At 38.7% G+C, this 13,629-nt stretch overlaps 1 protein-coding gene across 26 annotated transcripts in view; it reads left to right on the forward strand.

Annotated features, from left to right (window-relative positions):
* LOC126291704 (zinc finger protein 501-like) overlaps window positions 1-13,629 on the forward strand; it is a 199,843-nt gene that overhangs the window by 55,144 nt on the left and 131,070 nt on the right. For 23 of the 26 annotated variants that reach the window (XR_007551851.1, XR_007551849.1, XR_007551850.1 and 20 more), the window contains one exon: window positions 6,570-6,668. Coding sequence is in view for 22 of the 26 variants with exons in the window: in XM_049985345.1 (XP_049841302.1) it covers window positions 6,570-6,668 (99 nt within the window). In the remaining 4 variants the exon portion in view is untranslated. Of the gene's footprint in view, window positions 1-6,569; window positions 6,669-9,328; window positions 9,603-13,629 lie in introns of those variants that run through there. The other 3 variants (XM_049985350.1, XM_049985349.1, XM_049985348.1) reach the window with 3 other exon arrangements.

Genomic DNA, 13,629 nt, shown 5'->3' on the forward strand with positions numbered 1-13,629 from the left:
CTGGACCTACACTTAGAGTTATGGTCTGGGGTGCAGTTTGGTATGACAGCTGGAGCACTCTTGTGGATATCGCACACATCCTGACTGCAAATTTGCACATCAGTCTGATGAAATGACCGGTTGTGCTGCCATGCATGAACAGGATTCTAGGGGGGTTTTCCAATAGGATGATGCTTGTCTGCATGCTATTTTAACCCAGCATACTCGAACGTGTGTCTACATGTTGCCTTGTCCTGCTTAATCACCAGATCTATCTCCAGTCAAGCACACATAGGATATCATTGGATACCAACTTCAGCATCATCCATAAACAGCATTAAACATCCCTGTATTGCCTGATCAAGTGCAGCAGGCATGAAACTCCATCCCACAACAACAAACTGTATGAGGCATGTTGCATTTAGATGAAATTTTTCATGTGCAGCATCGATGAATCTATATTTATGCAGTATGCAGATATAAATATAAAAAAATAACACAAATTATGGCACTTCAGCTTTACAAACATCAAAATCAACATGGTAGTTGCTCTATTTGCTTCTGTCAGCCAGTCACAGTGTAGAAGATGTCACATGATATAAATGTGTTATTGGGTGGTACTAAAGAACACTGCAAATTTTTATTCAGTATTATTTTTACTATTTCATGAAAGAAGTTAGGGGTGACAGTTTGATCTGTAATGTAAGTTGAGGTCTACATTCAGTTGAAAGGTGACAATTTGATAGTGAGTTGGCAAAGGCAAGGAATGTGATTCCATAAAAAGTTATCGTACTGTCATGAGATGTGCTCTGTCTGGTGTGGCCCAGCCATTAGTACCGATGGCTGCCATGATGTGGGTCACTAGTTCTTACCTGACTGCCCACAATTTCTTGTCATTTAGAATTTATCAGTTTTGGAAGACTGCTGAAATTTCTTATGTCTGTAACGTTTGTATGTTCTGGAATATTTGATGTTTGTGTGAATAGCTACACTCTCAGTCCAGAAATTCAGTTCTGTTCTGGCTTAGCTATAAATATATTTTCAGTGCTAAGTGTTGGAATCACTACTGACCCTGCTTTCAGATTTTAACTTGATTGTTGTTATAACTTGCCACTGGTGGACACATAGCATGATTTAAGTTCTTCCACATATCATATGTGATTACTATGATGACTGTTATGTTTGTATAATGTTTGTTGTTATCAGTCTCCTGACTGGTTTGATGAGCCTACCACAACTTCCTTTCGTGTGCTAATATCTTTCCTCAGAGAAGTACTTGTACCAAATATCTTGAATATTTGTTGGATATAGTCCAGTCTCTGACATCCCCCACAGTTTTTACCTTCTGCAGCTTCCTCTAGTACTAAGGAAGTTGTTCCCTGATTCCTTAACACACATTCTGTCATCTTGTCTCAGTGTTCTCCATGTATTCCTTTCCTCAGTGTTTCTGGGGAGAACCACCTCATTTCTTGTCTTATCAGTCGAGCTAATTTTCAACATGTCTCTACAGCACCAGTTCGCAAATACCTCGATTTTCTCCTTTTGTTGTTTTGTCATGGTCCACGATTCACTTCCCTACAATGCTGTGCTCCAAACATATATTCTCAGAACTTTCTTCCTCAAATTAAGGCTGATGTTAATATAGAAGACACCTTTTGGCCACTGCTGCCCTCTTCAGCAGTGCTAATCTACATTTTATGTCCTCGTGTTGTCTGTCATGGGATTATTTTCCTTTCAAGATTGCATAATTCCTTGACATCATCTACTTCTCCATAACTAATTTTAATATAAAGTTAACTTATAATCACATTTCTGCTTCTCCTCATTACTTTCATCTTTCTTAGGTTTACTGTTATTCTGTAGTGCATTCTGGACTGTTCTTGACTCTTCATTGCATTCAACAAATCCTGTTGTTCCTCTAAACTTTCACTAAGACTAGCAATGTCATCAGCAGATCTTATCGTTGTCATCCTTTCACATTGATTTTAATTCCACTTCTGAACAGTTCCATCATTGTTTCTTCAGTGTGTAGATTGAATAAATGTGGTATTCCTCCTGTCTTACAACATTTTTTAAACATTTTTGGCTTTCCATTCTTGTTTTTCCTTCTTGGTTTTTGTACATATTGTATCTTTCCCATTGGTTTACATTTGTTGTGCTGGGAGCATCTTGCACCATTGCCAAATACTTCACTCATCAGATACTTTGAACACATCTTGGTTTTCTTTAAAGTCTTGCTTCCATTATCAAACATAACTTCAGAATTGCCACTCTGGTACCTGTACCTTTCTGAAAACCAACTGAATGTCATCTAACAAAGCCTCATAATTTTCTTTTCCATTCTTGTGTATATTATGCTTGTGATTGAATGTTAGAAGAAGGAAATTGAACAGATTCCAAGGTGATCTCTGTATTTATGAAGATTAAGTGAGATATTTGGTGGTGCTCTACAAAAACAAACAGTTGAATTGATGCTGCACATTAAAGATCTCTCCAATAACATTATGGTTTGGGTAGAATTTGAGGTGCAAAACTGTCAATACATACCATATTTACTTGAATCTAAGCCACACTTTTTTCCGGTTTTTGTAATCCAAAAAACCGCCAACGGCCTAGAATCGAGTGCAAAGCAAGCGGAAGTTCTGAAAAATGTTGGTAGGTGCCGCCACAATGAACTTCTGCCATCGAATATATGTAGCGCTACACAGGCATGCTTTGCAGACACTAAGATAAATACTGGCGCCAAAACCTCTGCATCAGCAAATAAATAAATAAAAAAAAGGTGGAAGACAAGCTTTTTTTCTTCTCCCCGTGTTTCGACCACTGGATTTTCATACATTATCCAATGAAGTGTATACAAATTCCGTATTGTTCATCTTCGAATGTAGCAGCATTTCAATGTACTATGAAAATCCACCGGCAAGACTGTTTGGGATGTTTGTCGATATGGCCAACTCTATGTTCTGAACTTTTTCCTACGAGAAGAGAGGATTGCTAATAGGAACTTTTATGAATTGTGAATCACATGCAGTATTCTCTTCACCTTAAGAATAATACGAATATAAACATTTTGCCATGTATTGTTTTGTGTTTGGTGCTATCTCATTTAAATCCTGTCTGCCTCATAAACTACGAAATATCACGTCATGTTTATATTCGTATTATTCTTATGCCTAATAGTGATACAGTCAGAAATGAAGCACGGCAATTGACTAGATTTTTAAATTTAAGATGAATCTAATTTCTGTGCAGAGTTTAATGTACTAAAAAGGCGCCTGAAAAGATTTTCAAACAGAGAAAAATTTTCGCTAAACTCTTGTTCAGACCATCTTCTATCATACACAGTCTATTATTTTAGAAACAAAGATTCAAGACTTACCAAGCGGGAAAGCGCCGGTAGATAGGTACAATGAATAAAACACACAAACGCTCACACAGAATTTCGAGCTTTCGCAACTGGCGGCTGCTTCGTCAGGAAAGAGGGAAGAAAAAGGAAAGATGAAAGGATGTGGGTTTTAAGGGAGAGGGTAAGGAGTCACTCCAATCTCGGGAGCGGAAAGACTTACCTTAGGGGGAAAAAAAGGATAGGTATATACTCGCGCGCGCGCGCGCGCACACACACACACACACACACACACACACACACACACACACACACACACACAAGCAGACATATTTAAAGGCAAAGAGTCTTTGCCTTTAAATATGTCTGCTTGTGTCTGTGTATGTATGGATGGATATGTGTGTGTGTGTGTGCGCGAGTATATACCTATCCTTTTTTCCCCCTAAGGTAAGTTTTTCCGCTCCCGGGATTGGAATGACTCCTTACCCTCTCCCTTAAAACCCACGTCCTTTCATCTTTCCTTTTCCTTCCCTCTTTCCTGACGAAGCCGCCATCGGTTGCGAAAGCTCGAAATTCTGTGTGTGTGTTTGTGTGTTTTATTCATTCTGCCTATCTACCGGCGCTTTCCCACTTGGTAAGTCTTGGAATCTTTGTTTTTAATATATTTTTCCCATGTGGAAGTTTCTTTCTATTTTATTTACAGTCTATTATTTGGTTCTTGTTGATCATTATTAAAGAAAGCAGCAGTATAAGTAACAACAAATAGCAGTCTCTTGCCGTTGTTTCGCTAATGAGATGATTCCTCTTTCTTTTTTTTAATTGTAAGCAGCGGCAGCACGCACTAAAGCAAGCCATGCCACGATCGGCGACAGGTCATAAACATTCATCATCAGAATGCAACAAACAATGGATGACACAGTACAATAAGGCATTTTCAGCTTAGAGTGACGTAAACACCTATAACAAAGAGAACGGCACTTATCAGATCAAAGAAAAACAAGCAATGAATTCAAACGAGACAAAGCATGTGAAGAAGGAAGAGTGCCCGTAGAAATATGGGCGGAGCGCCTGACGCATAGCAATGGCTACCTGGTAAAGCGTAACTGCTCAGCTTATGACTCAAACCAAACTACTGTAGCTGTATCGTCATTCATTCGACCTAAATTGTGTCTCATATTAGAATGGACCAACTTTGTTTTAATTTGGAGGAGCGGACATGAACTTTTCTCTCCCCTTGAATTTCGAGTATCAAATTTCAGGTGCGGCTTATGCGGCTTAGATTCGAGTGCGGCTTAGATTCGAGTAAATATGGTAGTTGAGTGAAACTGTTAATGGAATGTTGAAAGCAGGCTGTTTTCAAGTGAAGTCAAATAGAGGGCATCAGTCATTTTAAGGTTGTATGCAAACCTTAGCCTCATGATGATGATGATGATGATTAACTGAGTTCAGTATCAACATTTAACCACTATCAGTTTACAATATTGGTGAACTTCTGCTTTCAGATGTACAACATGTTTACACAGGAATGAAGAAAATAGTAAATTTCACTATGTTTCAAGGGCACTGCCAATATCACACTTTGTCATTAAAAATAACTGATTTTGTGTTATAATATTATGAGAAGGAAGTTGCTACTCAACATATAGCAGAAATTTTGAGTCACCAATAGGCACAACAAAAAGACTCTCACAATTATAGCTTTTGGCAGCTAAGGCCTTCGTCAACAATAGGCACACACTCACACAAATGCAACTCACAAACATGACTGCAGTCTTATGCAACTGCAACCACACTGCAGTGGTTCACGGCTGAAACCTATAACTGTGAGAGTCTTTTTGTTGTGCCTATCTGCGACTCAGCGTCTCCACTATATGGTGAGTAGCAAGTTTCTTTCTCATCATATTGTTGCATTCCATTCCAGATTTTCCATTATTTATTTACACAAAATTTTCATACATTTTGAAATGTTTGTACCATAGTTTTCCTGTTCCTTCAGTTCTCTGCAATGTGTAAAAATTACCACACAACCTTTGTCAAGAATATCCATTATTTGTTTTGCTTCTGCCGTTAACAAATTGTAGCAGTGTTTGCAAGTTCCTTGATGTAAATACTATGTTCTGATTTTGTAGAAGACTTCAGTACTGCCCACCTCTATGTCAACAAGACATTAAAACCTAATCTTCCTTTTGTAAGATGGATAGCCTTCCATACACTCACTTTCACTGTTTCATAATGCTCTGAGCAGCATGATACAGAGTTTATGTATTCTCTCTTGTGAAGACACCACCATTATGACGTACACTCCATCATCCCCAACCATGTGACTCGGTGATAAACCAGCTGTAGTTATTAACATTTGATGCAGTTGAACAAGGACATTATCTGCTGGACTGATTATAATGCCTACATGTACCTGTACATTACAAATGTTCTATATAATGTTTCAGAATACCATGCATTTAGCTGTAATCACTTCGGTCAATACATTTGATTAGATGTGAAAGAAAGAAAGTGGACAGAGTATTTCTCTGTGATTTTGTCTGAAAGTTTATTGTCTCTCTCTCTTGCCTTGGTGTTGCGGTCTTCAGTTTTATGTAGCTCTCCATGCTATTCTGTCCTTTACAAACCTCTTCATACCTGTGTAACAGCATTGATTTCAGCCTGCTTAATGTATTAATGCCTGTCTCTCCCTCAGCAACTTTTACTACTAGCACTCCCTTTCGCAACCAAAGTAGTGACTGCTTGATGCCACAAGACGTGTCCAATCAACCACTCCCTTCTTTTACTGAAATTTTACTATAATTTTTTTCCCCTCAATTCAGTACCTCCTCACTCATTATTCGATCCGCCCATCTAATCTTCAGCATTCTTCTGCAACAATACATCTAAAAAACATCTATTATCTACTTTCCTGAACTGATTATTGTACGCATTTGACTTCTGTACAAGACTACACTCCAGATAAATACCCTCAACAAAGATTTCCTAATGCTTAACTTGATATTAGATATCTGCAAATTCCTCTTTATCAGAAATATTTTTTTCGCTGTAGCCGGTCTACATTTTATGTACTGTTTTCTTCAGCCATCATTAGTTACTCTTCTGGCCAAATTGCATAAGCCATCAACTACTTTTGGTGCATTATTTCCTCATCTAATTCACTCAGTATTACACGATTTCACTTGACTGCACTGCATTAACTTTGTTTTACCTCTTGTCTTATGAAGCATTTTTAAAATTGTTCTAGGAGTGTTCATCTTCAGAAGACTTTCTCAGCCCTAGTGCTCCCAGTATTGAGGACGACGACGAGGAAGACGAGGATGCAATGAGTGAGGACGATTTTCAGGTGAGTTGTGTTTCCTGTGGCCTGTCCACCACTGGTGTGTTGCTGACAGCCATGTGCAGCAGAGGAAGGTCAAGCTATATATCACGTATAGTCCGATTCACAAACAGTGGTGGTTCGTGCAGATTGTAGCAAGGATGGGGATTGTATTGTTGCCTGTTCCAAATAACAGTTGCATTACCTGTGTACATGTGCTTTGTGCTTGAAGAAAGCCTGTATCTTGCAGATTGCATCCCTGACTGCTTAAGTAGAACTTCTTGCTTACTACCACCACCACCACCACCACCACCACCACCACCACTTAAAGCAACTCGGAAGAAATGGATTAAAAATTCAGTGAATAATTTACTACAATCACATATAATGCTCACACTGGCTGTGATATTCACACAGCAGACAGCTCAGAACACTACAGAATGCTCATTGGCTGTTGTAGAACATGTGATGTAGGTACGTGGAATGAGCGTAAAGTTCCCCGCCATCATTTGTGATTCCAAATATAGCTGTCTGCAGAACGTTAAATTTGCCTGTCACCCTTCATGCTAATGTAGTCTAGTGAATAGGGAATCTTAGTAACAAAAAGGTGCACCCCTCAGTGCATTATACTTCTTACAAAGAGGTATGCAGTGTGTTTAAGAAGTTCTCATATGTGTATGACAGATAGTGCTGTCAAAACTAGAAATAAAATGTCCTATAAACCTATGTCTGGAAATAAGTACTTGAAGTATGAGCCATTTTTGCTTGTCCCTGGGGTGGGCATTATTCAGTGGTGCAGACTATCTTTTTGCTGGTATTAATTGCTCATTTCTTACTGTTCTGTCTGTCTTTATTCGTACAAGGGGAACTCACATTCTGGCTCTTCTTCATACTTGGAGGATTTCGAGGTTATTGCCTGGGCATCAGTTTCCTAATGCAGTGTAACAGAATACACACAAACAACTTGGTTATTCATTTTTAAAGATGAGAAAAGTTCAGAGTGCTATTAAGTACAAAGCTTTTATCATCAGTTAATATAATTAGCAGTAACTCAGTCTGTATGTAGAAGCCTAGCAGTCATGGAGTAGCTTGATTAAATCCCAATTTATTTTTACTTGTTTTCAGATTTCATATTTAGTACTAAGTAGAAATGTTGGTTATCAAATACTGCTTCATACTTTTAATAAAAATAACATATTTGTTAATAAAAGTGAAATGCATGTAATAATAAATAAAGGTGCCAATTAATGAGATTCTAACCGGGAAACTTACGATTTCTAGAATATCATGGTATGCACTCGGCTTGCAATGACAGCATTAAAACATAACAAATGTTTCGTACATACCTCAGCCATCTTCTAATTTTCAATTGCAGTTTTTAGAGTTTTTTGAGATTTTTACTGTACTGCTGTAGGAATTTCATTACAGACTGTAAGTGTGAAGAAAATCAAAGAGAGCAGATCAATCTGCAAGGTCTTCTTGTAATGCTGTTATCAGACAGTAGCACTTAAAACTGTCTCCTAAATCGGCTTAGATTGGTGTCTGTTGGAATTAGAATAAGATTAGTGATTCTGTGTAGTGCGAACAACATTAACAGAGGAATGGAGTTCTATTATTCCATATGGGATAAGGCAGACAAAAAAGCAGTCATAGTATAATGCTACAGTTTATAGAATTGTGTCAACTGACAGGTATACTTTGTATGCATCAAGTGACCTCTTCAGTTTTGCATTGTGTGTGGAAAAGTATTCAGCGGTCTCTTCCAGCAACTTAAAGACATGTGATCATTCGCAAGTAGGATAAGGGATTGCAGTAGAATCCCCACAGTTTGTAAACCAGATAAAGGGGAACAAGTGTTCCAATGAAAAGAAATAGATCCTGAGACAGGTGTGCAAGTGTTTACTTCTCCATGAGCAATCTATGCAAGCTGTCAAGCCACAATACCTCAATGGCAGATTACACTTCTGTCAATGGATCCTAAGAAGGAGAGCTAAAGATGCACAGTTCATGGCTTGCATTTAATGTGCATGTCAGGATGATAGCAGGTGGGCATCTGGGGTGTTTCCCCTCTACAAAAATTGATTCATGCCAGGATTCATGGAAAAGGTGGACTTTATTGCTAAAAGCTACCACTAAGGGATACACCGTTCATGTAAACTGGTTACGGCCATGGAGTAAACCGCACATGGTACGAAAAGAGCATTTCACCCTCAATAGGAAGCATGGGATCCAGCCAAGAGTACTGTGGAGTAGTCTATGTAACAACCGGTGCGACTGCCTGAGACTAAGTTAAAATGATGGAAGTAAAATACAGTAAAAGTTTTTACTATAGTTATTTGTTGCCATGTACAATTTCTTCGCCCTTCCATGAGAGGCAGTTATGGGTGTGTGATTGTTACAATTGTTGACACTAATCACTCTGAATGATCAATCCAAAACACACAGTTTTTCTTTTGATGTACATGGAAGATGGCCAACAGTAGTGTTTCTTATTTAAAAAGGGGCATTAAAGCTAGTGGAGGGTTGAATTCTCATTTTGAAAGTTGATCGTAAAATATGCACTAAGGGCAGAGGAGTACAAAGTTTGTTTTTACTTTACAATATCATGATCCATTGGCGTCACTTGAGTTGTTCATAATTGGAAGTCTATGTTAATATAATGTCTTTTTTCTTCACACTTTGCAAAGCCATCGGAGTCGGTGCAAGAGCCGGTAGTGGAATGCATGCCTGGAGCCAATGCACTGGTAGACACTGTGGTGCTGACTGGCTGGGCTGGAATACGTTGTCATCCAGGCACTGTAATACGTCCCCGAGTCGAAATGGATAGAGGGTCGACTGGCCGAATGAGAGGATGTCAAGTACCAGCGACTGCAACACTCACAGGCAGGAATCATGTCAATGGGGGCTCAACAGACTCAGAATAAACAGGGGTAATTCAACAATATGAATACAGAACAGGCCTGTAAGAGGTGTAATTGGCAATTTAAAAAAATGAAGTATTATTATTTTCATTGCAAGTAGTTTGCTTTTACTCATGGTATCTGAAAACTACTTGCCCGTAACCTGTATTTCATAAATTTGCTTGTAACTTAAATAGATTGTTATAGAAAGCTGTTGGGAGGGCCATGCCTGTGAAATGATGTAACTCATCAGAAGTTACCAATCGTATTCACCATTTGGCTGGGGGTTCTGGTACAACCTGTGGTGGTGGCCCACGGGATTTACAGTAGCCATATTTATTCAAAAGCCATACAATAATTGTAATGATTAGTAGAGCTGCAGGCACAAACATAACCCTTGGAACGACCACCCGACTGGAATAATTCTGAGTGTGCCATTCAGCAATGTGCATGGTAGCATGGTCAAGAGTAATTTGTCCATGTTCCTTGACTAGGAGTCCATTTATGGACTGTAAGAGGTGGCTTTGAGATGTGTCGGATAATGTCAGATAGTCATTCAGTTGTGGTAAGGGTACTGATACTTAAGGCAGGTACAGCAGGAATGGCTTAAGACCAACATTATGGGTATAAAGCAAATTAGCTGAAAATTTAATAGTAGAAGTGATGTTAAGTAAAAGGCCGCTGTCTGCTAAGGTGATATTGCATCCTGAGACATGGACATAGTCTGGTAACAAGTTGGGAAGATTGTAGTAAGCTGATGCATGGAATACATTAGATATTGCCGACAGGGGTTAACCAAGGCCATGCATTCTCAGAACAATGCGAGGGCAAGAAGAGCTGGTAGTTTCTTCTAGAAACATTGTCAGCTCACACCTCTTTACGTGGGTATTAAGTGATAAAGAGGGACACATGTAGTAATTTGTGTGTGAACAAGACTGAAGGTCATTGAGATGCAAGGTAGCATGTGTTTGACGATCTCTGCTAATTACCGGTATGTCATTGGTTTGCTAGAGTACGTGTTTTTCAATTGTAGGCCAGATAACTGGGAATGGGTGTAAGTGGTAGCATTCAACCTTGCAGTTGGCACATGTGATGGGTAACAATATCTGAGCACGTAGTGTGCTTGCTGATTGGAATAAATGTACCTGAGCAGTGGAGTAATATCATGATAGAGTTAATTCCCAAATAGTATAAATCAGCTGTATGGGTGGCAACAAGTGGGATGACATATTAGTGAGAAACACTGTGTAAGAACATCTTTACAGTTAGTAAGTTAGGGCTTAGTTTTTGTTGTAGGCCTAACTGAATAGTAGTTGAAGGGTATTGACATGCAGTTGGAGTGCATGTGTATTCTAGAGTAAGATCTGTGGCACTCTGGTTACTTCAAGTGAAGACATATTCATTAGCTCATGGCACACATTAACCAATTCCAGCTGTATCGAGTTTCTCAATTCTTCATAGTGGTGTATTAAATTGTTGGGTGGTTGATAACCTTCTATCTTCAATACGTTCAACACATACATGCTTGGGTACAAGAATCTCATGGTTTTTGTTGGAAAGGGACGAGATTGGTTCAAAGTGTTGTCCCATCGATCAGCATTAGTCTAATCAGGAGTGCCAAATACTGTTTTCAGTATCGTATTACCTGCATTAAACTGAGCTCTGTTTACCTGTTGGGATGGTACCATGTTTGCGGTGCTTCCCAATTGTTTCTGGGCGGCAGTAAGTACCCGTTTGACATCCCATAGGGTATGAAGGGTCTCAGTATGGCCTAAAATGCAGAGTATTGATTCATAAAAAATTAAACAATTGGTAACCTGTTTTAAGGCTGTTTCTTCTTCTTGTAAAACTGTCAAATTCAAGTCGCTCACTATGAACATTTGATGTGACAGGTACAAGAAGTTATCCAAATGTTCAAATGCCATACCTGATGAAGATGGATGGGTTGGAAAGGGTGGAGCACCCTCAGTACTAATGAGTAGGACAAATGCAATATAGAATCTCACCATCAAGAAAGTGTCTAAGACTCTTGACTACCATGGTAGTTCTGTTTGGATCGGGTCGACAGCTATACCAACTTGACGACCAGGCTCCTACAATGAACTAACATACTAGTTAATATAAAAGTGTTATCTGGAGGGGGGGGGGGAGTGGGGAGGGAGAGAACTCTGCTGACACCGGTTAATAAATACATAAATGACACAGATAATCCTAGCAATCTAAAGAAGCTGAAAGTTATACCAGACACGGACAACAAGATGTTACTTGATGGTGAATATATCACCTTTTTGGACTGGAGATTTTCACTCAACTTCAGAGCAAAAATGTCATTCTGGAACCATCCCCCAGGCTGTGGCTAAGCCAAGTCTCCGCAATATCCTTTCTTCCAGGAGTGCTAGTTTTGCAGGTTCACAGAAGTGCTTCTGTGAAGTTCGGGAAGTAGGAGATGAGGTACTAGTGGAAGTAAAGCTGTGAGGATGGGGTGTGAGTCGGGCTTGGGTAGCTCAGATGGTAGAGCACTTGCCCGCGAAAGGCAAAGGTCCCGAGTTTGAGTCTTGGCCCGGCACACAGTTTTAATCTGCCAGGAAGTTTTGAAAGTGCATAGTTTGCCATTTTTGATTTATAACATTTTACAAACTTGTGCAAACAGTGCAGACATAAAGTCTGAGTCTTAATCAGTGAGTATTGCATCAGGACTTTCGAAAGGCAGGACAAAGTGATTGTCAAAGGCGCAAGCAATAGTTTCAGTGGTCATATCCGCAATTGGTACCAATATTAAGTATCTAGAAAAATGATCGTTAATAGACACTATATTTTTATTATTTTTTGTGCTTTGTGGAAATGTGCCGCAGATACCTAGAGCCACAATTTGAAATGGTTTCATTGCTTCTGGTAAGGTCTGTAAGGGAACTTTAGTCCTTGGTGGAGGTGCCCTTTGCACACAAGGCAGACAATGTTTGTCTGTCAACCTCTCCATCAATAATTTGAGGCTATTCTTGCATTAGTGGCTCAATGCTCATTTTGTCAGGCCTGTTAACTGTCATGACACTGTGCTATTATTTGTTGTTGCAATTCTTTAGATATTACTACTTTGTTACCAACCGGTGTCTTACAATATAGTATATCATCTTCTGTAACAAAATCAATTTGTGATGCACACTGGTGGCATTCTACATCTCTTTTCCTTGTAATTCTTTCAGTTCTTCTATGGAAGTTGCATCACGCAACATAATTCGACTACATTCCGTTATCCTCGTTTTGCTTTTGTTGATGTTCATCTTATGCCCACCTTTCAAGACACTGTCCATTCCATTCAACTGCTTGGCATTCCTAAAACCAGTGTACAACATATTCTTACACATCACTGGTTCCATCGTTATCACGTACACTACATCAAGAATTACGTGAGAATGATTTCCAGAATGATGTACAGTTCTGTCAGTGGGCACAGCAGCAAATCCTTGACCATCTTCTCCAATGTTCTATTTACAAATGAATGTTCCTTCTGTAACATTACAGGACATATTGGGACATATTGAAGTATTCGATACTGTAGACTTTTAGGGGATGTCGATACAGATATGCAAAATGTAAAGGGAAACTTTGGTGATGTTTAAATATTGTACTGTGTCAATATTAGGACATTTTGCACAGAAAGAACAAAAATAGAATTAATGTAAATATATATTAGTGTTAGTAACCTATTTTCATTCAATTTTGTAATTATATTTCATTTTGTAAAAGAAAGAATCACTGTTTGCTGTAGCTCTGATTAATTGTATAAATTATCAGTTTTGAGCTAAATTATTTCGTATAATATGGACAAGATACTTTTAAAAACTCACCAGCTAAAGAGAAAGTCTGTAAATGAACGTTTAATGCACACTTCTGGAACTTTCTATGGAGAAATTCTATATTATGATCGCAAAAATACGAAAACTTGTGAAAACTGTTTCATAACCTAATTTCGAAAGACGATTTGTATCAAGAAATATGGCTAAAAAGATTTATTTACATTTTGAAACACGATTTAAATCATTTTACATATAAATAGTTGTTCTAAATCACTCAAGAAATATCCAGAATCA

This window comes from Schistocerca gregaria, chromosome 9 (genome assembly GCF_023897955.1).
Source record: "Schistocerca gregaria isolate iqSchGreg1 chromosome 9, iqSchGreg1.2, whole genome shotgun sequence".
Lineage (NCBI taxonomy): Eukaryota > Metazoa > Arthropoda > Insecta > Orthoptera > Acrididae > Schistocerca > Schistocerca gregaria.